The sequence below is a fragment of the Dendrobates tinctorius genome, unplaced genomic scaffold (genome assembly GCF_039654945.1).
Source record: "Dendrobates tinctorius isolate UK_male_01 unplaced genomic scaffold, ASM3965494v1 ptg000020l, whole genome shotgun sequence".
Lineage (NCBI taxonomy): Eukaryota > Metazoa > Chordata > Amphibia > Anura > Dendrobatidae > Dendrobates > Dendrobates tinctorius.
The window spans coordinates 40,329,191-40,352,061 of record NW_027361688.1 but is presented as its reverse complement, the minus strand read 5'-3'; the positions used below and the strand labels follow the sequence as shown (position 1 = coordinate 40,352,061).

The 22,871-nt window shown below is 49.5% G+C and overlaps 1 protein-coding gene across 1 annotated transcript in view; it reads left to right on the top strand.

The window, feature by feature from the left end:
* The window catches only part of LOC141083177 (uncharacterized), a 70,056-nt gene extending 47,399 nt beyond the window's left edge, over positions 1 to 22,657 (top strand). Inside the window, exons 2-4 of the mRNA XM_073567344.1 lie at positions 15,151 to 15,324; positions 15,406 to 15,524; positions 21,932 to 22,657. Of these exons, the coding sequence (XP_073423445.1) occupies positions 15,151 to 15,324; positions 15,406 to 15,524; positions 21,932 to 22,356 (718 nt within the window). The 3' untranslated portion in view covers positions 22,357 to 22,657. The remainder of the gene's footprint in view (positions 1 to 15,150; positions 15,325 to 15,405; positions 15,525 to 21,931) is intronic.
* The last annotated feature ends 214 nt before the right edge of the window (positions 22,658 to 22,871 follow it).

The window sequence follows — 22,871 nt, the reverse complement described above, 5'->3', positions numbered from 1 at the left end:
TATGCCAACGCCTACGAACTTTTCATGACCCCTCCAGGACAGAATTTCTGGCAGATAATATCAGCTCTTAAAGCGAAACCCAGAGCACAAATGCAAATCTAGCTTCATCACATGACGCATGCCCCTGAGGGAGAATGTGCGTCAAAGTGGATTTAGAAGCCCAGTGCGCCAAACTGGCTCTTAAACGGCCAACGCGCCTAAGTGATTCTTAAAGGGTTGGCGCACCAAAATGAGTCTTACAGGGCCGGCGCACCAAATCGAAAGTTGAGTGACCCCAGGCTCCAAATCGGAGGCTGATTGAGCCACGCTGGCCTCCAAATCGGACCCTGAGGGGCCCCGCCCACCAAATGGGACCCTGAGGGGCCCCGCCCACCAAATCGGACCCTGAGGGGCCCCGCCCACCAAATCTGACTCAGAGCGGCCCCGCCCACCAAATCAGACCCAGAGTGGCCCCGCCTACAAAATCAGACCCTGAGGGGTCCCAGCCACAAAATCGGACCCTGAGAGGACCCGGCCACAAAATCGGACCCTGAGGGGCCCTGGCCACAAAATCAAACCCTGAGAGGCCCCACCCACAAGATCAGACCCTGAGGGGCCCCGGTCAAAAAATCAGACCTTGAGGGGCCCCGGCCACAAAATCGGACCCTGAGGGGCCCCACCCTCAAAATCGGATCCTGAGGGACCCCACCCACAAAATCGGACCCTGAGGGGCCCCGCCCACCAAATGGGACCCTGAGGGGCCCCGCCCACCAAATCGGACCCTGAGGGGCCCCGCCCACCAAATCTGACTCAGAGCGGCCCCGCCCACCAAATCAGACCCAGAGTGGCCCCGCCCACAAAATCAGACCCTGAGGGGTCCCAGCCACAAAATCGGACCCTGAGAGGACCCGGCCACAAAATCGGACCCTGAGGGGCCCTGGCCACAAAATCGAACCCTGAGAGGCCCCACCCACAAAATCAGACCCTGAGGGGCCCCGGTCAAAAAATTAGACCTTGAGGGGCCCCGGCCACAAAATCGGACCCTGAGGGGCCCCACCCTCAAAATCAGATCCTGAGGGACCCAACCCACAAAATCGGACCCTGAGGGGCCCCACCCACAAAATTGGACCCTGAGGGGCCACACCCACAAAATTGGACCCTGAGGGATCCCGGCCACCAATTCAAGCCCTGAGGAGCCCAGGCCATCAAATCGGATCCTGAGGGGCCCCACCCACCAAATCAGACCATGAGGCCAAAGTGGCCCCTGAGAGGCACCCACAGTTAAAACGGATCCTGAGTTGAAAGTCTTGCAGGGGCAGCAGGCAAGTCTCTCTTAAAGGGGCAGCCCGGGCACCATTTCAAACCACTATCTGTACTTCCTTCAGGAATTACACATCTAGTTATTATTATTATTAAGTTGATTTCCGCAATTAATACAGCCCGAACCGCTGCACGCACAGACTCCGTTGAGGTGTTGTTTCGAAGCCAGCGTCCATGAGAGGTGTGCTAAGTATTTTTCGTGTCGATCAGATTTGTAGTTTTTGCGCAATTTGCGTTAGAAAAATTTTTTTCCCGTCATTGGATTGCACTGTCTCCAATGCATTTGAATGGGGAAATGGCAAAACGTGCCCTGAGGCGATTGAAATGGCAGTTGAGCTCATTGATATGCGCAGGCAGAACCAGTTACTATGCCAACGCCTACGAACGTCACATGACATCTCCAGAACAGAGCTTCTGCCACATAATATCAGCTCTTAAAGCGAAACCCACAGCACAAATGCAAATCTAGCTTCATCACATGACACATGCCCCTGAGAGAGAATGTGCGCCAAAGTGTATTTAGAAGCCCAGTGAGCCAAACTGGCTCTTAAAAGGCCGAAGCGCCAAAGTGATTCTTAAAGGGCCGCCGCACCGAAATGAGTCTTAAAGGGCCGACACGCCAAATCGAAAGCTGAGTGACCCCAGGCTCCAAATCGGAGGCGGAGCCACCCTGGCCTCCAAATTGGACCCAGAGTGGACCCGCCCACCAAAAACGGGCCCAGAGTGGCACAGCCCACCAAATCGGACACTGAGGGCCCCCACCCACCAAATCAGACTCAGAGTGGCACCACCCACCAAATCGGACCCTGAAGGGCCCCGCCCACCAAATCGGACCCAGAGGGGCCCTGCCCACCAAATCGGACCCTGAGGAGCTCCGTCCACAAAATCGGACCCAGAGTGACCCCGCCCACCAAATCGGACCATGAAGGGCCCCACCCACCAAATCGGAAGCAGAGGGGCCCCGCCCACCAAATCGGACCCTGAGGGGCACTGCCCACTAAATCGGACCGAGAGAGGCCACGCCCACCAAATCGGACCCTGAGGAGACCCGCCCAACAAATCAGACCCCGAGGGGCCCCGCCCACCAAATCAGACCCTGAGGGGCCCCGCCCACCAAATCGGACCCAGAGTGGCCCCGCCCACCAAAATGGACCCAGGGGGCTCCACCCACAAAATCAGACCCTAAGGGGCCCCACCCACAAAATCAGACCCTGAGTAGACCCGGCCACAAAATCAGACCCTGAGGGGCCCCAACCACAAAATCTGACCCTGAGGGGCCCCGGCCACAAAATCGGACCCTGAGGGGCCCCACCCACAAAATCGGACCCTGAGGGGCCCCGGCCACAAAATCGGACCCTGAGGGGCCCCAGCCACAAAATCGGACCATGATGGTCCCCAGCCACGAAATCGGACCCTTAGGGGCCCCGGCCACGAAATCGGACACTGAGGGGCCCTGGCCACAAAATCGGACCCTGAAGGGCCCCAACCACGAAATCAGACCCTGAGGGGCCCCGGCCACAAAATCGGACCTCGAAAGACCCCGGCCACAAAATCGAACCCAGAGGGGCCCCACCCACAAAATTGGACCCTGAGGGGCCCCGCCCACCAAATTGGACCCTCAGGGGCTCCGCCCACAAAATCGGACCCTGAGGGGCCCCGCCCTCAAAATCGGACCCTGAGAGGCCCCGCCCACCAAATCGGATCCAGAGGGGCCCCGCCAACCAAATCGGACTCTGAGGGGCCCCACCCACAAAATCGGACCCTGAGGGCCCCCAATCACAAAATCGGACCCTGAGGGGCCCCAACCACAAAATCGGACCCTGAGGGGCCCCGGCCACAAAATCGGACCCTGAGAGACCCCGGCCACAAAATCGAACCCAGAGGGGCCCCACCCACAAAATTGGACCCTGGGGGACCCGCCCACCAAATCGGACCCTGAGGGGCCCCGCCCACAAAATCGGACCCTGAGGGGCCCCACCCTCAAAATCGGACCCTGAGTAGACCCGGCCACAAAATCAGACCCTGAGGGGCCCCAACCAGAAAATCGTACCCTGTGGGGTCCCGGCCACAAAATCGGACCATGAGGGGCCCCACCCTCAAAATCGGATCCTGAGGGGCCCAACCAACAAAATCGGACCCTGAGGGGCCCCACCCACAAAATCGGACCCTGAGGGATCCCGGCCACAAAATCGGACCCTGAGGGGCCCCTGCCACGAAATCGGACCCTGAGGGGCCCAACCAACAAAATCGGACCCTGAGGGGCCCCAGCCACAAAATCGGACCCTGAGGGGCCCCACCCACAAAATCGGACCCTGAGGGGTCCCGGCCACAAAATCGGACCCTGAGGGGCCCCTGCCACGAAACCGGACTCTGAGGGGCCGCGGCCACGAAATCGGACCATGAGGGGCGCTGGCCACAAAATCGGACCCTGAGGGGCCCCAACCACAAAATCTGACCCTGTGGGGCCTCGGCCACAAAATTGGACCATGAGGGGCCCCACCCACAAAATCGGACCCTGAGGGGCCCAACCAACAAAATCGGACCCCGAGGGGCCCCAGCCACAAAATCGGACCCTGAGGGGCCCCACCCACAAAATCGGACCCTGAGGGGTCCCGGCCACAAAATTGGACCCTGAGGGGCCCTGGCCACGAAATCGGACCCTGGGGGGCCCCGGCCACGAAATCGGACCCTGAGGGGCGCTGGCCACAAAATCGGACCCTGAGGGGCCCCAACCACAAAATTAGACCCTGAGGGCCCCCAACCACAAAACCGGACCCTGAGGGACCCCAACCACAAAATCGGACCCTGAGGGGCCCCAACCACAAAATCGGACCCTGAGGGGCCCCGGCCACAAAATCGGACCCTGAGAGACCCTGGCCACAAAATCAAACCCAGAGGGGCCCCACCCACAAAATTGGACCCTGAGGGGCCCCGCCCACCAAATCGGACCCTCAAGGGCCCTGCCCACAAAATCGGACCCTGATGGGCCCCGCCCTCAAAATCGGACTCTGAGGGGCCCCACCCGCAAAATCAGACCCTGAGGGCCCCCAATCACAATATCGGACCCTGAGGGGCCCAAACCACAAAATCAGACCCTGAGGGCCCCGCCTACCAAATCGGACCCTGAGGGGCCCCGCCCACAAAATCAGACCCTGAGGGGCCCCGCCCTCAAAATCGGACCCTGAGTAGACCCGGCCACAAAATCAGACCCTGAGGGGCCCCAACCACAAAATCAGACCCTGAGGGGCCCCGGCCACAAAATCGGACCCTGAGGGGCCCCACCCTCAAAATCGGATCCTGAGGGGCCCAACCAACAAAATCGGACCCTGAGGGGCCCCAGCCACAAAATCGGACCCTGAGGGCCCCGTCCACCAAATCGGACCCTGAGGGGCCCCGCCCACAAAATCAGACCCTGAGGGGCCCCGCCATCAAAATCGGACCCTGAGTAGACCCGGCCACAAAATCAGACCCTGAGGGGCCCCAACCACAAAATCGGACCCTGAGGGGCCCCGGCCACAAAATCGGACCCTGAAGGGCCCCACCCTCAAAATCGGATCCTGAGGGGCCCAACCAACAAAATCGGACCCTGAGGGGCCCCAGCCACAAAATCGGACCCTGAGGGGCCCCGGCCACAAAATCGGACCCTGAGGGGCCCCAGCCACAAAATCGAACCCTGAGGGGCCCCAACCACAAAATCGGACCCTGAGGGGCCCCAACCACAAAATCGGACCCTGAGGGGCCCCGGCCACAAAATCGGACCCTGAGAGACCCCGGCCACAAAATCGTACCCTGAGGGGCCCCACCCACAAAAACAGACCCTGAGGGGCGCTGGCCACAAAATCGGACCCTGAGGGGCCCCAACCACAAAATCGGACCCTGTGGAGCCTCGGCCACAAAATTGGACCATGAGGGGCCCCACCCACAAAATCGGACCCTGAGGGGCCCCACCCACAAAATCGGACCCTGAGGGGTCCCGGCCACAAAATTGGACCCTGAGGGGCCCCGGCCACGAAATCGGACCCTGGGGGGCCCCGGCCACGAAATCGGACCCTGAGGGGCGCTGGCCACAAAATCGGACCCTGAGGGGCCCCAACCACAAAATTAGACCCTGAGGGCCCCCAACCACAAAACCGGACCCTGAGGGACCCCAACCACAAAATCGGACCCTGAGGGGCCCCAACCACAAAATCGGACCCTGAGGGGCCCCGGCCACAAAATCGGACCCTGAGAGACCCTGGCCACAAAATCAAACCCAGAGGGGCCCCACCCACAAAATTGGACCCTGAGGGGCCCCGCCCACCAAATCGGACCCTCAAGGGCCCTGCCCACAAAATCGGACCCTGACGGGCCCCGCCCTCAAAATCGGACTCTGAGGGGCCCCACCCGCAAAATCGGACCCTGAGGGCCCCCAATCACAATATCGGACCCTGAGGGGCCCAAACCACAAAATCAGACCCTGAGGGCCCCGCCTACCAAATCGGACCCTGAGGGGCCCCGCCCACAAAATCAGACCCTGAGGGGCCCCGCCCTCAAAATCGGACCCTGAGTAGACCCGGCCACAAAATCAGACCCTGAGGGGCCCCAACCACAAAATCAGACCCTGAGGGGCCCCGGCCACAAAATCGGACCCTGAGGGGCCCCACCCTCAAAATCGGATCCTGAGGGGCCCAACCAACAAAATCGGACCCTGAGGGGCCCCAGCCACAAAATCGGACCCTGAGGGCCCCGTCCACCAAATCGGACCCTGAGGGGCCCCGCCCAAAAAATCAGACCCTGAGGGGCCCCGCCATCAAAATCGGACCCTGAGTAGACCCGGCCACAAAATCAGACCCTGAGGGGCCCCAACCACAAAATCGGACCCTGAGGGGCCCCGGCCACAAAATCGGACCCTGAGGGGCCCCACCCTCAAAATCGGATCCTGAGGGGCCCAACCAACAAAATCGGACCCTGAGGGGCCCCAGCCACAAAATCGGACCCTGAGGGGCCCCGGCCACAAAATCGGACCCTGAGGGGCCCCGGCCACAAAATCGAACCCTGAGGGGCCCCAACCACAAAACCGGACCCTGAGGGGCCTCAACCACAAAATCGGACCCTGAGGGGCCCCAACCACAAAATCGGACCCTGAGGGGCCCCGGCCACAAAATCGGACCCTGAGAGACCCCGGCCACAAAATCGTACCCTGAGGGGCCCCACCCACAAAAACAGACCCTGAGGGGCCCCGGCCATAAAATCAGACCCTGAGGGGCCCCGGCCACAGAATCGGACCCTGAGGGGCCCCGGCCACAGAATCGGACCCTGAGGGGCCCCACCCACAAAATCGGACCCTGAGGGGCCCCGGCCACAAAATCGGACCCTGAGGGGCCCCGGCCACAAAATCGGACCCTGAGGGGTCCCGGCCACAAAATCGGACCCTGAGGGGTCCCACCCACAAAATCAGACCCTGAGGGGCCCCGGCCATAAAATCAGACCCTGAGGGGCCCCGGCCACAGAATCGGACCCTGAGGGGCCCCGGCCACAAAATCGTACCCTGAGGGGCCCCACCCACAAAAACAGACCCTGAGGGGCCCCACCCATAAAATCGGACCCTGAGGGGACCCACCCACAAAATCGGACCCTGAGGGGCCACACCCACAAAATCGGACACTGAGAGGCCACACTCACAAAATCGTACCCTGAGGGGCCCCACCCACAAAATCAGACCCTGAGGGGCCCCACCCACAAAATCGGACCCTGAGGGGCCCCACCCCACAAAATCAGACCCTGAGGGGCCCCGGCCACAAAATCGGACCCTGAGGGGCCACACCCACAAAATCGGACCCTGAGAGGCCACACCCACAAAATCAGACCCTGAGGGGCCTCACCCACAAAATTGGACCCTGAGGAATCCCGGCCACTAATTCAAATCTTGAGGAGCCCAGGCCACCGAATCGGATCCTGAGGGGCCCCACCCACCAAATCAGACCCTGAGGCCAAAGTGGCCCCTGAGAGGCACCCACATTTAAAATGGATCCTGAGTTGAATGTCTTGCAGGGGCAGCAGCCAAGTCTCTCTTAAAGGGGCAGCCCAGGCACTATTTCAAACCACTATCTGTACTTCCTTCAGGAAATACACATCTAGTTATTATTATTATTCAGTTGATTTCCGCAATTAATGCGGCCCGAACCGCTACACGCACAGACGCCGTTGAGGCGTCGTTTCGAAGCCAGCGTCCACGAGTGGTGTGCTAAGTATTTTTCGTGTCAATCGGATTTGTAGTTTTTGAGCAATTTGCATTTGAAAAAACATTTTCCCGTCATTGGAATGCACTGTCTCAATGCTTTTCATTGGGGAAATTTTGCCACAGAGAAAACATGCCCTGAGGCGATTGAAATGGCAGTTAAGCTCATTGATATGCGCAGGCACACCCAGGTACTCTGCCAACGCCTACAAACTTTACATGACCCCGCCAGGACAGTTTCTGCCAGATAATATCAGCTCTTAAAGCGAAACCCAAAGCACAAATGCAAATCTAGCTTCATCACATGACGCATGCCCCAGAGAGAGAATGTGCGCCAAAGTGGATTTAGAAGCCAAGTGTGCCAAACTGGCACTTAAAGGGCCGACGCGGCTAAGTGATTCTTAAAGGGCCAGCGCCTCAAAATGAGTCTTAAAGGGCCGGCACGCCAAATCGAAAGCTGAGTAACCCCAGGCTCCAAATTGGAGGCTGATTGACCTAGGCCTCCAAATCGGAGGCTGAGCCACCCAGGCCTCCAAATCAGAGGCTGATCGACCCTGGCCTACAAATCGGAGGCTGAGCCACCCTGGCCTTCAAATCAGACCCAGAGGGGCCCCGCCCACCAAATCAGACCCAGAGTGACCCCGCCCACCAAATCAGACCCAGAGGGGCCCCGCCCACAAAATCGAACCCTGAGGGGCCCCACCCACAAAATCGAACCCTGAGGGGCCCCACCCCACAAAATCGGACCCTGAGGGGCCCCGGCCACAAAATCGGACCCTGAGGGGCCAAGCCAACCAAATCGGACCCAGAGTGGCCCCACCCAACAAATCGGACCCAGAGGGGCCCCGCCCACCAAATCGGACCCTGAGGGGCCCCGGCCACAAAATCAGACCCTGAGGGATCCCATCCACCAATTCAAGCCTTGAGGAGCCCAGGCCACCGAATCGGATCCTGAGGGGCCCCACACACCAAATCAGACCCTGAGGGGTCCCATAAGCCAAAGTGGACTCCCCAGAGTTAAAAGGGATCCTGAGTTGAAAGTCTTGCAGGGGCAGCAAGCAAGTCTCTCTTAGGCCCTGTGCACACAGTGCGGTTTCTACCACGGATCCACAGCGGATTTGCCGCTGCGGATCTGCAGCAGAACTGCAGGTGATGTACAGTACTATTAAAACCAATGTAAAAAAACCGCTGTGCACATGCTGCGGATTTTTCCGCGGAAAAAAACAACAGCATGTGACTTCTTTTGTGCGGTTTTGCTGCAGTTTTCCACCTGCTCCATTCTTCAAATCCGCAGGTGGAAAATCGCAGTAGAAAAACGCAGTAAAACCGCAAAAAAAAGAAGAAATCCGCAGGAAAAATGCAGGTCATTTGACCTGCAGATTTAGTGAAAACCGCGCAGAAAAATCCACGGGAGGATCCGCACCGTGTGCACATAGCCTTAAAGGGGCAGCCCGGGCACCATTTCAAAGCCCTATGTATACTTCCTTCAGGAAATACACATCTAGTTATAGTGCTTTGAAGAAAGCACTATCTTGTAATCCGAACAGTGCTAACTTATTCTTTTTCTTCTTATTATTTTAGTGGTTTGAAAAACCACTGTATTGTAATCCGAACGCTGCTAACCTTCTTCTTATTATTATTATTATTATTATTATCATAGTGGTCAGGGCAGTTTCTAGGGAATTTTGCCAACAGGGCGGACATCGAAAAGGCGCCCCCCCCGAACATTAACATGCCGAATACCCGGACAAATATCGTCACACCATGACCAGACCACATATTACCACCACATAGTCACCGAATAATACCACATACAAGGAACAAATAGCGCCGTACCATGTCCAGACCACATAGTCACCGATTAATACCACATTCAAGAAACAAATAGCGCCACACCATGACCAGACCACATATTACCACCAGATAGTGACTGAATACTACAATACTGATCATTAATTAAAAACACAGTGCAATTGTATACAGGAACTCTATATTTACTGTCAGTGTGCAGGTAACACACTGACTCACCAGTGACGTCTCTAGCTGAAGTCCTTCATCTTTGCTTTTCTTTTTCATCCAGCACAGACTGCCATCACTTCTTCCAGCCAAGACACGTCTCTGCATGAAATAACACAGTTACCTAGAGCACGGCTTCCAGAGCACATTCCCCACTTTTTCCCTTCTACACTACACATCTGAATACAGACGTGCACCCACCATTAATACATAATTGGTTATTATGCAACCCACCATTCTAAATATAAATTATAATCCACCACTGTGCACCCACTAACTATAAATGTCACTTTCCCCATTTAATATATAAATTAGCACCTGTACTCTTTCCCCCAATTCATTACCAGGCACTTCAACCTCAACGCCCCCCCACTATGTACCTCCCGCTCTAGCTCTAACCCTAACACCGATTCATTATATTTACATGCCCCTCCTTCCTCAATTCATTGTCATCTTTCTCTCCCACTCTCTATTCATTATCAACTGCTCTACCCCACATTCAATACATCACTTACTCCCCCACACTCAAAATTCTTTATTTGTTCTCCAGATAGATCATTTGCTCTCCTCTCCCCCCCAGCTTCAATTTATCATTCACTCTCCTCACCCCCCTCTATCATGTACAGGCTCAGCCCCCGCACCCCCCCTCCATCATGTACAGCCATATTCACCCACCTCCATCATGTACAGGCTCAGCCCCCACACACCCCTCCATCATGTGCAGCCATATTCACCCCCCTCCATCATGTACAGGCTCAGCCCCCGCACCCCCCTCCATCATGTGCAGCCATATTCACCCCCCCTCCATCATGTACAGGCTCAGCCCCATTCACCCCCCCTCCATCATGTGCAGCATATTCACCCCCCTCCATCATGTACAGGCTCAGCTCCATTCACCCCCCCTCCATCATGTGCAGCATATTCATCCCCCTCCATCATGTACAGGCTCAGCCCCCTGTACCCCTCTCCATCATATTCAGCCATATTCACCCCCCTCCATCATGTACAGGCTCAGCCCCATTCACCCCCCCCTCCATCATGTGCAGCCATATTCACCCCCCTCCATCATGTACAGGCTCAGCCCCCGCACCCCCCTCCATCATGTGCAGCCATTTTCACCCCCCTCCATCAAGTACAGGCTCAGCCCCCTCACCCCCCTCCATCATGTGCAGCCATATTCACCCCCCCTCCATCATGTACAGGCTCAGCCCCATTCACCCCCCCCATCATGTGCAGCATATTCACCCCCCTCCATGTACAGCCCCCTCACCCACTGAATTCATAAAAAAAAAAGTTTCCCATACTTACCTCACAGCCGCTCCCCAGCAGGGCCTCTCTGCAGCCAGCGTCCGGGTACATGTCGGCGTCTGCGTGATGACGTCATCGCGCAGGCCCGACACCTGACCCGGAAGTAGAGAGGGAGCTGCGAAGCTGTCAAGGTGACGGCCGTGCACAGCTCCCTGCACGATACACTGTGACGCGGGCGGCTGTATGCTGACGGCCGCGTCACAGAACGGAGCGCACGGCCGCACAGTACCGGATCGCGGCTCTGAATCTCCCCGGTTCGGGGAACCAGCTGCATTTTTAACAACCGGTTCTACCGAACCGGGGAGAACCTGCTGAATCCCAGACAGCTAGGCACTAGGCAGGCGCCCCCTGGCTGGGTGGCACCCCGAGCTATTGCACGCCCCATCCCCCCCTAAAAACGTCCCTGTTTGCAACCAAAAAACGTCAGTGCTTATTGAGACCATAGATCAGAAATCATAGAAATTGAAGATGGTAAACGGGATGCTGCAGAACATCAACACTTACACTGAACCAGAACAGAGCCTGCCTATAACAGGAACCCCATAACAAGGCCAGCAAGTCCCTCTATGAAAACCAACAGTGATGGATTAAAGACAAAAAAAACAAAAAACACAGGATGCAGAGTTCCCTCATCACAAACCCAACGTGCAACAAGACCTCACTATCCAAGGCAGCTGGTACAAGTGTCCCTATAACAGTAACAGTCACCAAAGGATGCAGAACTAGGGGACTTATGTACAACCTAGATCTATGCCCAAAAGGGGTCTGCTGGTTTGGTTAAGGGGTCCCATATGATGGCTTAATCTGCCATGAAGGGGGTGCCAGATTCCAGCTCGAAGTGCCATGGGGGGGCAGAAAACAGCTCAATCTCCCATGGGGGGGGCGACACTGATTCATCATAAGTTGCAATGGTGACGGTTATGTCAGAACGGTTGCCATGGTGATGATGATGTCATAATGGGTATATGGGCACAGGACTATCGGATGGAGGATGTGTGATGAGTATATGGGCACTGGACTATGCGATGGAGGATATGTATGACGGGTATAAGGGCACGGGACTATGGGATGAAGGATATGAATGATGGGTATATGGGCATGGGACTGTGAGATGAAGGATGTGTGATGGGTATATGGGCACTCGACTATGGGATGGCAAATATGTATGATGGGTATATGGGCACGGGACTATGGGATGGAGGATGTGTGATGGGTATAGGGGCATGGGACTATGGGATGGAGGATGTGTGATGGGTATATGGGCACTCGATTATGGGATGGAGGATATGTATGATGGGTATATGGGCATGGGCCTATGGGATTGTGGATATGAATGATGGGTATATGGGCACGGGTCTATGGGATGGAGGATAATTATAATTTTCTATAACCACAGCTAGTTACTATGCCCGGGCAGCGTACATTAATATTATATTAATCATATATAGATGGATGGAGCTGCTCCATGTTGAGTAGTTGCAGTTATCGGACCCATTGTGACATCACTGGTGTTCCGCTCCTCGTGATGTCACAGTGAGATCTCCATTGTGACATCACGGAATGTGTGGTTATATGGAGTGACGCTGCAGGAAGAGGCTTTGTCTAACAAGACTCCCTGTGTGTTACACATTCAGAGATAACTCCCTGTGTGTTGCACATTCAGCGATAACTCCCTGTGTGTTACACATTCAGCGATAACTCCCTGTGTGTTACACATTCAGCGATATTTCTTCAAGCTAAAATGCTCTTTCGATTTCTTCTAATCGTGAGTTTGCTATTAGCATCTGTGGAAGGCGCGCCTCTCATCAACCAGCGCCATGATTCCTTGCCCACGCATACTACCCCACCAGGTAAGTACTTTTCCAAATATTCACATATTTTTGGGTAACCCTCATTAGGCTGGGTGAAGGCTTACTTTTTGCACCCTGAGTTGATATTTTTACTGATACCATTTTGGGGTAGATACTAGGTTTCTTTTTTTGTCGCCTTTTATTGCAATGTTGCGGCTGCCAAAAATTTTTATTCTGGCGATTTCGATTTTTTTTTTCTCATTATGCTGTCTACTGATCAGATAAATTTAGTTTAGATTTTGATAGATCGAACTTTTACAAATGCTGCAATAACAAATGGGTATTTTGAATTGCTTTTTTTCATAATCCCTGAGACATAATTTAGCAAAACTACTGTCCCATATTTTTAATCGTCTTGCTGGGTCCTACCGTCCAATCTAATATATAAAGCTCAAGTGTGTGTACGTATGTGTGTGTGTGTGTGTGTGTATGTATGTGGGTGTGTATGTCCGGGATAGGCATCCGCACCGTCGCAGCTGCAGCCACAAAATTTGGCACAGTCACACGTCTGGACCCCGAGAGCGTCCTAGGCTATGTTGTGAGGCGAAATTTTAACCCCGCGCATTCCAATTCACCAAACAATTTTGCCCCTGTCTACATACTGGGGAAAAAGTGTGCGCGTGTCAAGCCCCACCCCTCATTATGATGTCATAATGCCACTATTTAAATACAGGGGAAACAGTGTGTGCGCGTCAAGCCCCGCCCCTCATTATGATGTCATAATGGTTGCCATGGCGCATGGCGACGCTGATGTCATCATAGGTTGCAAGCCCTGCCGCTCATTATGATGTCATAATGGTTGACTACGGAATGGAGGATGTGTGATGGGTATATGGGCACTGGACTATGGGATGGAAGATATGTATGACGGGTATATGGGCACGGGACTATGGGATGGCGGATATGCATGATGGGTATATGCGCATGGGCCTATGGGATGGAGGATGTGTGATGGGCATATGAGCATGGGACTATGGGATGGAGGATATGTATGATGGGTATATGGGCACTCGACTATGGGATGGCGAATATGTATGATGGGTATATGGGCATGGGACTATGGGATGAAGGAAGTGTGATGGGTATATGGGCATGGGACTATGGGATGGAGGATGTGTGATGGGTATATGGGCACTCGACTATGGGATGGAGGATATGTATGATGGGTATATGGGCACGGGCCTATGGGATCGTGGATATGTATGATGGGTATATGGGCACGGGACTATGGGATGGAGGATAATTATAATTTGCTATAACTAACCACAGTTAGTTACTATGCCCGGGCAGCGCCGGGCTCTTCAGCTAGTTAACTAATATTTCTGTATTTTCAAAGGATTTACAGCAACTTCCCATTATCACAAACTGGTCAAGCGATGCTGGAATAAAGGTAAATATTGTTTGTCTGCAATCTCCATCTTTTTATAGTGCCATATTCTCAACGGTTTATTAGGTCATTGCATCCAATATGTCTGACTATGATTGAAACTTCTAGGCCCAGCTTACACCTGAAAGGGAAGTTATAGACCAGGGCAGCACCTGGCAACCTCAGGCAAGTGCTGGGGCCACTGCGCCTGGGGAGCTCCGTCTCCCCCAAGTCTTAGTTTGCAGCATTCGACATGCATGTGTATCCGGACGGCTGTCGGCTGTGTTTTACAGCCAGCTCCTGAGTCGTACTGCTGGGATTGCAGCAAGCTCTGATCATTGCAGCTTAAACTTTTAGACAATTGTGACAAATGTATTTAAGAGGTTGGAAATGGTGGGAAGGTGATTGTGGAGTGCAGATGGCACTGAAGACATCTATGGTATGTCTGCCATGTTCGTACAACCATGTCTGTCTAGCTTGTGTCTAGGCTTTATAGTAGTTTGGTGATTTTACAATACGCTGCAATATTACAATATTAAAGCACAAGTGAAAGTGATCACAGGTTCAGTTCCCCAAGGAGGACCAATAATAATGTAAAAAGAAAAATATTGAGTTCATATATAGCCATTTTTTGCGTAAAACAGATAAACTAAACTATTTTTTTAATATTTTATTTGGCATCTCTGAATGCATAAGTTTGTATGGGCTCTTTTTAATTTTAATACTAATTTTTATCGTCTTTACAAGGGGGCGTGGTTCACATGTTAATATAATGCAGAGCAGCCTAAAGACATGCCCCTGAGGTCCATGCAAAACACTTTACCTCTGTAAAGACTATAAAAAGACCATATGGTAGATTTACAGAAAAAGAATCAACGATATACCAAGGGGAACAGTGGGAATAAAATAAAAACAAAAAGTGGCCATTTTTTACCTGGTGACAGGTCCTCTTTGTGAAAAAAAAAAAGGAAAAAGGTAGGAGACTGATATACCAATTATGATGCTGGTGACCAGGAGTCCAGTTTGGTCACCACACCCAATGCACATTTCGCCAAGCTTGGGGTTAGTCTGATTTTTGTATATACCCCATGTAGAATTCATGAAAGACTGTTTTCCAGGTCATGGATTCTGCTTCTCTTACCCCAATTACATGGTTTTTCTCTTGCAGTGATCCCCGGACATCCAACCTTGGCCCGAGTGGTTGTTGCAGGAACGTTCTTCATATTGGCGGCTGTGATTGCTGGACTGTTTCTTTTCTTTTATATCTAGTAAGTTCTTCTCAGTGCAGTGTCTGATGGCAATAGCCATCATGCTTTATGATGGGGCATCTCATCACTTTTATAATTTAGTTGCAGACACAAGGATGAATATGCCGATCTTGAAGAAGGTCTGTTGTCACGAAGACGGTGTTTTAAGCCACAGTTAGAAGATGTGGAGGCTGGTTTACCTACATACAAGACAACTCCAGGTAACATTAGGACACCATGGTTCTCAAAACGGTTGTGTGAAATTAGAAAAAAAATCCATATAGGACTGGGGGATTAAGCAAATTAATTTGATTCAATTTTATTTTGCACAATTCTACTTTTGCTCGCACCCAGTGGATGCGGCAACAATATATAGAACAGGAACGGTAAGGCTTTTGGGCTCGGGATGGTCATAGAATGGATTATTCTTCTGTCTGTAAAGGGAGGAGGGGACATGGTGGGACATGGTCACCGCCACATCAGTCCAGTACAAGCAGCTCGATCTTTCATTTAAAAAGAATCAAGCTGAACCCGATTAACTGACAGTGATGAAAGATGAAAAGCCACAGTAGATATAACAATCAGGAGGCCATTGCCTGTGAGGAATTAGATTCCTCTGGAACGCTGCCAGAAGCCGGTGTCTTGCTATGTACAAGTGCTTCTCACTAAATTAGAATATCATCAAAAAGTTAATTTATTTCAGTTCTTCAATACAAAAAGTGAAACTCATTATATATAGTCATTACAAACAGTGATCTATTTCATGTGTTTATTTCTGTTAATGTTGATGACTATGGCTTACAGCCAATGAAAACCCAAAAGTCATTATCTCAGTATATTAGAATAAATAACTAAAAAAAAACTACAAAGGCTTCCTAAACATTTAAAAAGGCCTCTTAGTCTGTTTCAGTAGGCTCCACAATCATGGGGAAGACTGCTGACTTGACAGATGCTCAGAAGGCAGTCATTGACACACTCCACAAGGAGGATAAGCCACAAAAGGTCATTGCTAAAGAAGCTGGCTGTTCACAGAGTGCTGTATCCAAGCATATTAATGGAAAGTTGAGTGGAAGAAGGTGCACAAGCAACTGGGATAACCGCAGCCTTGAAAGGATTGTTAAGAAAAGGCCATTCAAAAATCTGGGGGAGATTCACAAGGAGTGGACTGCTGCTGGGGTCATTGCTTCAAGAGCCACCACATACAGATGTATCCAGGACATGGGCTACAAGTGTCACATTCCTTGTGTCAAGCCACTCATGACCAATAGACTACGCCAGAAGCCTCTTACCTGGGCCAAGGAGAAAAAGAACTGGACTGTGGCTCAGTGGTCCAAGGTGTTGTTTTCAGATGAAAGTAAATTTTGAATTCCATATGGAAATCAAGGTCCCAGAGTCTGGAGGAAGAGATGAGAGGCACACAATCCATGTTGCTTGAGGTTTATTGTGAACTTTCCACAATCAGTGATGGTTTGGGGAGCCATATCATCTGCTGGTGTAGGTCCACTGTGTGTTATCAGGACCAAAGTCAGCACAGCCGTCTACCAGGAAATTTTAGAGCACTTCAAGATTCCCCTGCCGACAAGCCTTTTGTAGATGGAAATTTCATTCTCCAGCAGAACTTGGCACCTGTTCATACTGCCTAAAGTACCACTACCTGGTTTACAAACAAACAGTATTACTGTTCTTGATTGGCCAGCAAACTCGCCTGACCTTAACCCCATAGAGAATCTATGGGGTATTGTCAAGAGGAAGATGAGAGACACCAGACCCAACAATGCAGACGAGCTGAAGGCTGTTATCAAAGTAACCTGGGCTTCCATAACACCTCAGCAGTGCCACAAGCTGATCATCCCCATGCCACGCCACATTGATGCAGTAATTGCTGCAAAAGGAACCCCAACCAGGTATTGAGTGCATTTACTGAACATGCATTTCAGTAGGCCAACATTTCGGATTTTAAAATAATTTTTCAAGCTGGTGTTATAAAAGTATTCTAATTTACTGAGATAATGACTTTTGGGTTTTCATTGGCTGTAAGCCATAATCATCAACAGTAACAGAAATAAACACTTGAAATAGATCACTCTGTAATGACTACATAATATATGAGTTTCACTTTGTGTACTGAAGAACTGAATTTAACTTTTTGATGATATTCTAATTTATCGAGAAGCACTTGTAACGTGTCTGCCGCAGGTTATAACAGCCAGAGGGGCTCTGCTACTAAAGGGGAGAATAATCCTGAGAATGGAGTAGTCAGTAAAAGTGGCATTTTATACTGAATTTTGGAGAAACCACTTGTTCTATTAATTATTTTGAGCTAATTACATTGTATTATTAGTTAATTGTTAGTTTGAGAGATACCTCTCCTGATTCCTCCATACACACGAGCACTCGGCTCAGCAATCTTGTTTTTTCAATGGAGAGAGCTGTCAACAGACTCCTCTGGCAGTGGCTAATCTACGCTGAAAACAAAAGGATGGGCGTGCAATCATCAGAAGTGAAGTGATCGCATAAGTTGGGAATTTCATAAAATCATGAAGGGCTGAGAACATCTGACAACCCGGCCCACGGGACGTCATCACTGGGGAAGGATGTAATTCAGGTGCTGATAAAAGGTCAAGACATATTACGATCTGTGTCCAATGTAGAGAGATACAGTTGGAACCAGAAGTCTACATACACTATATAAAAATACACATCTGCATGTTTTTCTCAATATCTGACATGAAATCAGAATAAACCTTTCCCATTTTAGGTCAATTGGATTACCATAATTATTAATATTTGCCAAATGCCAGAATAATGAGAAATAGAATGTTTTAAGGCATTTTTCTCACTGCAAGGTCAAAAGTTTACATATACATTTCATTAGTGTTTGGTACCATTGCCCTTAAAATGAATGACTTGGGTGAACCGTTTGGGATATCCTTCCTGAAGCTTCTCACAATAGTTGGTCCAAATTTGGGTCCATTCCTCCTGACAAAACTGGGGTGACTGATCCAGGTTTGTAGGCCGCCTTGCTCACACCGGCCTTTTCAGCTTTGCCCATAAATTTTAAATAGGATTGAGATCAGGGCTTTTTGACGTTCGCTCCGAAACATTGACTTTGTTATCCTTAAGCCATTTTGTTACCATTTTGGCAGTGTGCTTCGGGTCATTGTCCATTTGGAAGACCCATTTCCGCCCAAGCTTTAACTTCCTGGCTGATGTCTTGAGATGTTGCTTCAGTATTGCCACATAATCTTTTCTTATGATGTCATCTATTTTGTGAAGTGCACCAGTCCCTCCTGCAGCAAAACAACCCCACAACATAATGCGGCCACCCCCGTGTCTCACAGTTGGGATGGTGTTCTTTGTCTTCTAAGCTTCTCCCTTTTTCCTCCAAACATAATGATGGTCATTATGCCCAAAAAGTTCCACTTTAGTTTCATCAGACCACAGGACATGTCTGAAAAAATTAAGGTCTTTGTTCCTGTGTGCATTTGCAAACATTAGTCTGGCTTTTTTATGTTTCTTTTGGAGTAATGGCTTCTTTCTGGCAGAGTGTTGATATAGTACTCGTTTCACTGTGGATATTGACACAATCTTACATGCTTCCGCCATCATCTTCACAAGGTCTTTTGCTTTTCTCCTTGGGTTGATATGCACATGTCAAACCAAGGCACATTCATCTCTGGGACACAGAACCCATCTCCTTCCTGAGCGGTATGATGGCAGGACATTCCCATCTTGTTTGTACTTGCATATAATTATTTATACAGATGAACAAGGCACCTTCAGGTATCTTAAAATTTGCACCCAGGGATGAGCCAGACTTGAGCAAGTCCACAATTCTCTTCCTGGTATCTTGGATGATTTTTTGAGACTTTCCCATGAAGCTAAACAAAGATGCATTGTGTTTTAGGTGTGCATTAAAATGCATCCACACGTGTGTCTCTAACTCAAATGTTGCCAAAAGCTTCCATTCACATGATGCCATCATATGGGTGGTCCAGAATCATTTAAAGACATAGTAATCTTAGCGTTTGTAAACGTTTGACTTTGCAGTAATAAAAATGAACTGCAACATTTTCTCTCTCATTATTGTGGAATTTATCAAATATTAACCCCTTCACGACCTTCACCGTACTAGTACTGTTCTGCGGGAATTGCATTTCTTCCCGAAGCAGTTCTAGTGTACGGCAGCACGATCACCGCGGCGATCAGGTGCGAGTATCAGCTGTATGTGACAGCAGACACCCCTCAGCAACGCTCACGATCTGCTCTAGCACCAATCGTGAGCATTTAACCTCTCTGATGCTGCTGTCAGTGACAGCAGCATAGAGAAGCATCGTGCAGGGAGGGGGCTCCCTGCGCGCTTCCATCAGAATAACACAATGTGATTGCGTCATTCTGGTGGTCTCCATGGAGACCCCCAGCACCAAGATGGCCACGGGGACCAACCGGGTCCTGCAGGGAGGTGGCTTGCGTCGGCATGCCTCCTTCCCTGCCTGTCAGATCAGTGCTCTGACACTCAGCAGTGCTAAGTGTCAGATCAGCGATACTGGGACAATGTAACAAAGTTAAAAAAAAACAAAAAAACTTTTATAATGTAAAAATTTTTAAAAAAAATCCCCAAATAAAAAAAATTAAATAGTTTAGCAATAAATACATGTAAATACAAAATAAATAAATAAATAAAAGTACACATATTTGGTACCAACGCGTCCATTACGACCCGCTCTATAAAACTAGCTAACCCCTTCAGTAAACACCGTAAAAAATAAAAAACAACATACCAAACAAAAAGTGCAATAAAACGCGATCAAGAAGACGGATGTAAATAAAAATGATGGTACCGCTGAAAACGTCATCTTGTCCCGAAAAAAAACAAACCGCCATACAGCTCCATCAGAAAAATAGTTTTAGCTCTCAGAATAAAGTGATACAAAAATAATATTTTTTCCAATAAAATAGTTTTTATTGTGTAAAAGCACCAAAACATAAAAAATGATATAAATTAGGTATCACTGTAATCATCGTACTGTTTCATCGTACTGACCCAAAGAATAAAGCTGCATGCTCAGGAGAAATTGCACAACAAAATGTATAGTCCATTTTCTCCTGTTACCCTTGCGAAAGTAAAAAAAAATTAGGTCTAAATTAAAGTTTTTGTGAAAGAAAAGTAAATGTTTATTTTTTCTTCCACATTCCAAAAATTCCTGTGAAGCACCAGAAGGGTTCATTCTTGAATGTGGTTTTGAGCACCTCGAGGAGTGGAGTCTTTAGAATGGTGTCACTTTTGGGTATTTTCTTTCATATAGACCCCTCAAAGTGACTTCAAATGTGAGGTGGTCCCTAAAAAAATGGTTTTGTACAAATTTGTTGAAAAAAAATGAGAAATCGCAGGTCAACTCTTAACCCCTATAACTTCCCAACGAAAAAAAAATTTGGTTCCAAAATTGTGCTGATGTAAAGTAGACATGTGGGAAATGTTATTTATTAACCATTTTGCGTGATAGGACTCTCCAATTTAAGGGCATAAAAATTAAAAGTTGTAAAATAGTGAAATTTTTGCCAAATTTCAGTTTTTTTCACAAATGAACGCCAGTCATATCGAAGAAATTTTACTGCTACCATAAAGTACAATATGTCACAAGAAAATCTCAGAATCAGTGGGATCCGTTGAAGAATTTCAGAGTTATAACTTCATAAAGGGACAGTGGTCAGAATTGTAAAAATTGGCCTGGTCAGAAAGGTGAAAACAGGCTGGGTCGCGAAGGGGTTAATAATTATGGTAATCCTAATTCACCTAAAACGGGAAAGGTTTATTCTGACTTCATGTCAGAGATTGAGAGAAACATGCAGATGTGTCTTTTTATATAGTGTATGGAAACTTCTGGTTTCAACTGTACATATCAGTGCATGCGTGATTTTCACTCGCTGGACGTCTTTCATTTGAAGCGTTCTCCTTCACTAGGCCAAATCAAATCTTTGATCAGCGCAATAAGTTTCTTAAGTTTTATTCATTTTATGTAACTGTATATGCTGTATTGTTTTGTCCCCTTTATATAAATTTTAATAGTTCTCTTCCATTTGTTCTGTAACCCGCTTACCAAAGCCTTACACTACCAGAACCAGGCCTCCAGTCAGCCTGTAAAACACGACTGTTGGTGGCAGCGAGTTGTCGTGGGGTCCTCAGTGACCGTAACAGGGGTAAATACATATATTCCATGAGTTGGAGTCGGAGGTATATATACACCATATGCTCACTGTCAGCTTCCCATTAGTGGAAACAGCCTGCGGCCTCCTCTGTTGATTGCCGATCAGTCGCATAATTGTCCAAGCGATAGGGGGCAGCATAGAGCTGTTTGCTCCAAAGATAACAGCGGGTGGATCTGTGGGACCTCCCAGACTGCGATTCTTGACAGTCATGTATATAGCTCAGCTATCTTCATCCATCACAAAGACACTAGTGTAGCAGCAACCAAATGCAAACAGGTCACACATGACACCCATCACCCTAACCAGTGGATTCCCACTTATCAGACACTTATCTTAAGTTGTGATTATGGACCATTTAAAACAAAGGTGGGGGGCTCTGCTTTACATATACCTGTAAAACTAACCACTGTACTTTATATAGCAGTTCCTTTCAGAAGAGCACCACTAAGAACATTTTGGAGAACAGAAAAAGAGGATGAGGATAGTGATAACAGCGATGATGATGACAGCTATACTCGGAGAAAGAAGACATTTCAAGGCCTGGCATTAAAAAAGAAAGCTAAAGGTGACCACAAGAAGAAAAAAGATGGCGAGACATCGAAAAAAGACAATAAATCATCACGAAAGACAGAGAAACTTCAGAAGACAACTGAAGGGACCTCCAAAAGAGAGGATAAAAATGTGAAAAAGTCAGAAGAGTATAAGCAAGCGAAACCAGCAAAACAAGAAAGGAAGCGGAAAATTCTAAAGGAAATAAAGATGGCCAAGCGTCCCAAACTGAAGAAACTGAAGACCACAATGCTGAAGGAAAATATAAAGACCAAAATTCGCAGGAAGAAAAGATGAGGCTTCCTCTGCTCTTATTCATTTCTTATTGTTTTCCTAAGCATTTCAATAAAAGTGGTTCCGATCCGTCCGGCCACATTACAACCTTAGAAAGGTTACATCATTTTACTCTGTGCATGTTTATGGAGAAGTCATAATTATTTCTGTGGGGCAGCTACAATATCCAATCACTTTCAGATTGTGGGAGCAGCGCTTGGCTCATTTACAAATGCGACCTCCACAAAGACAATCCTAGCCAAGTACTGTGCAGGGGAACTAGAACATAGCAGGTAGCCAGCCGCAGCAGAAGCCACACGCAGAACGGAACCGAGCAGCTAAGTTTTTGTAATCATTAACAACCTCTTCTTAACTGGAGTTCAAACATGGGGTCTCTCTTCTGCTGGTGGAGTCACACTGTGGTTTACTAAATAGATCTCAATGCTGAGGTGGTCAGATACATAAAATCAGCGGAGCCCATCAGACTCGTATTACAAAACCACACAAATCTGGTACCGTCCAGGAGATGCGGACTTCTA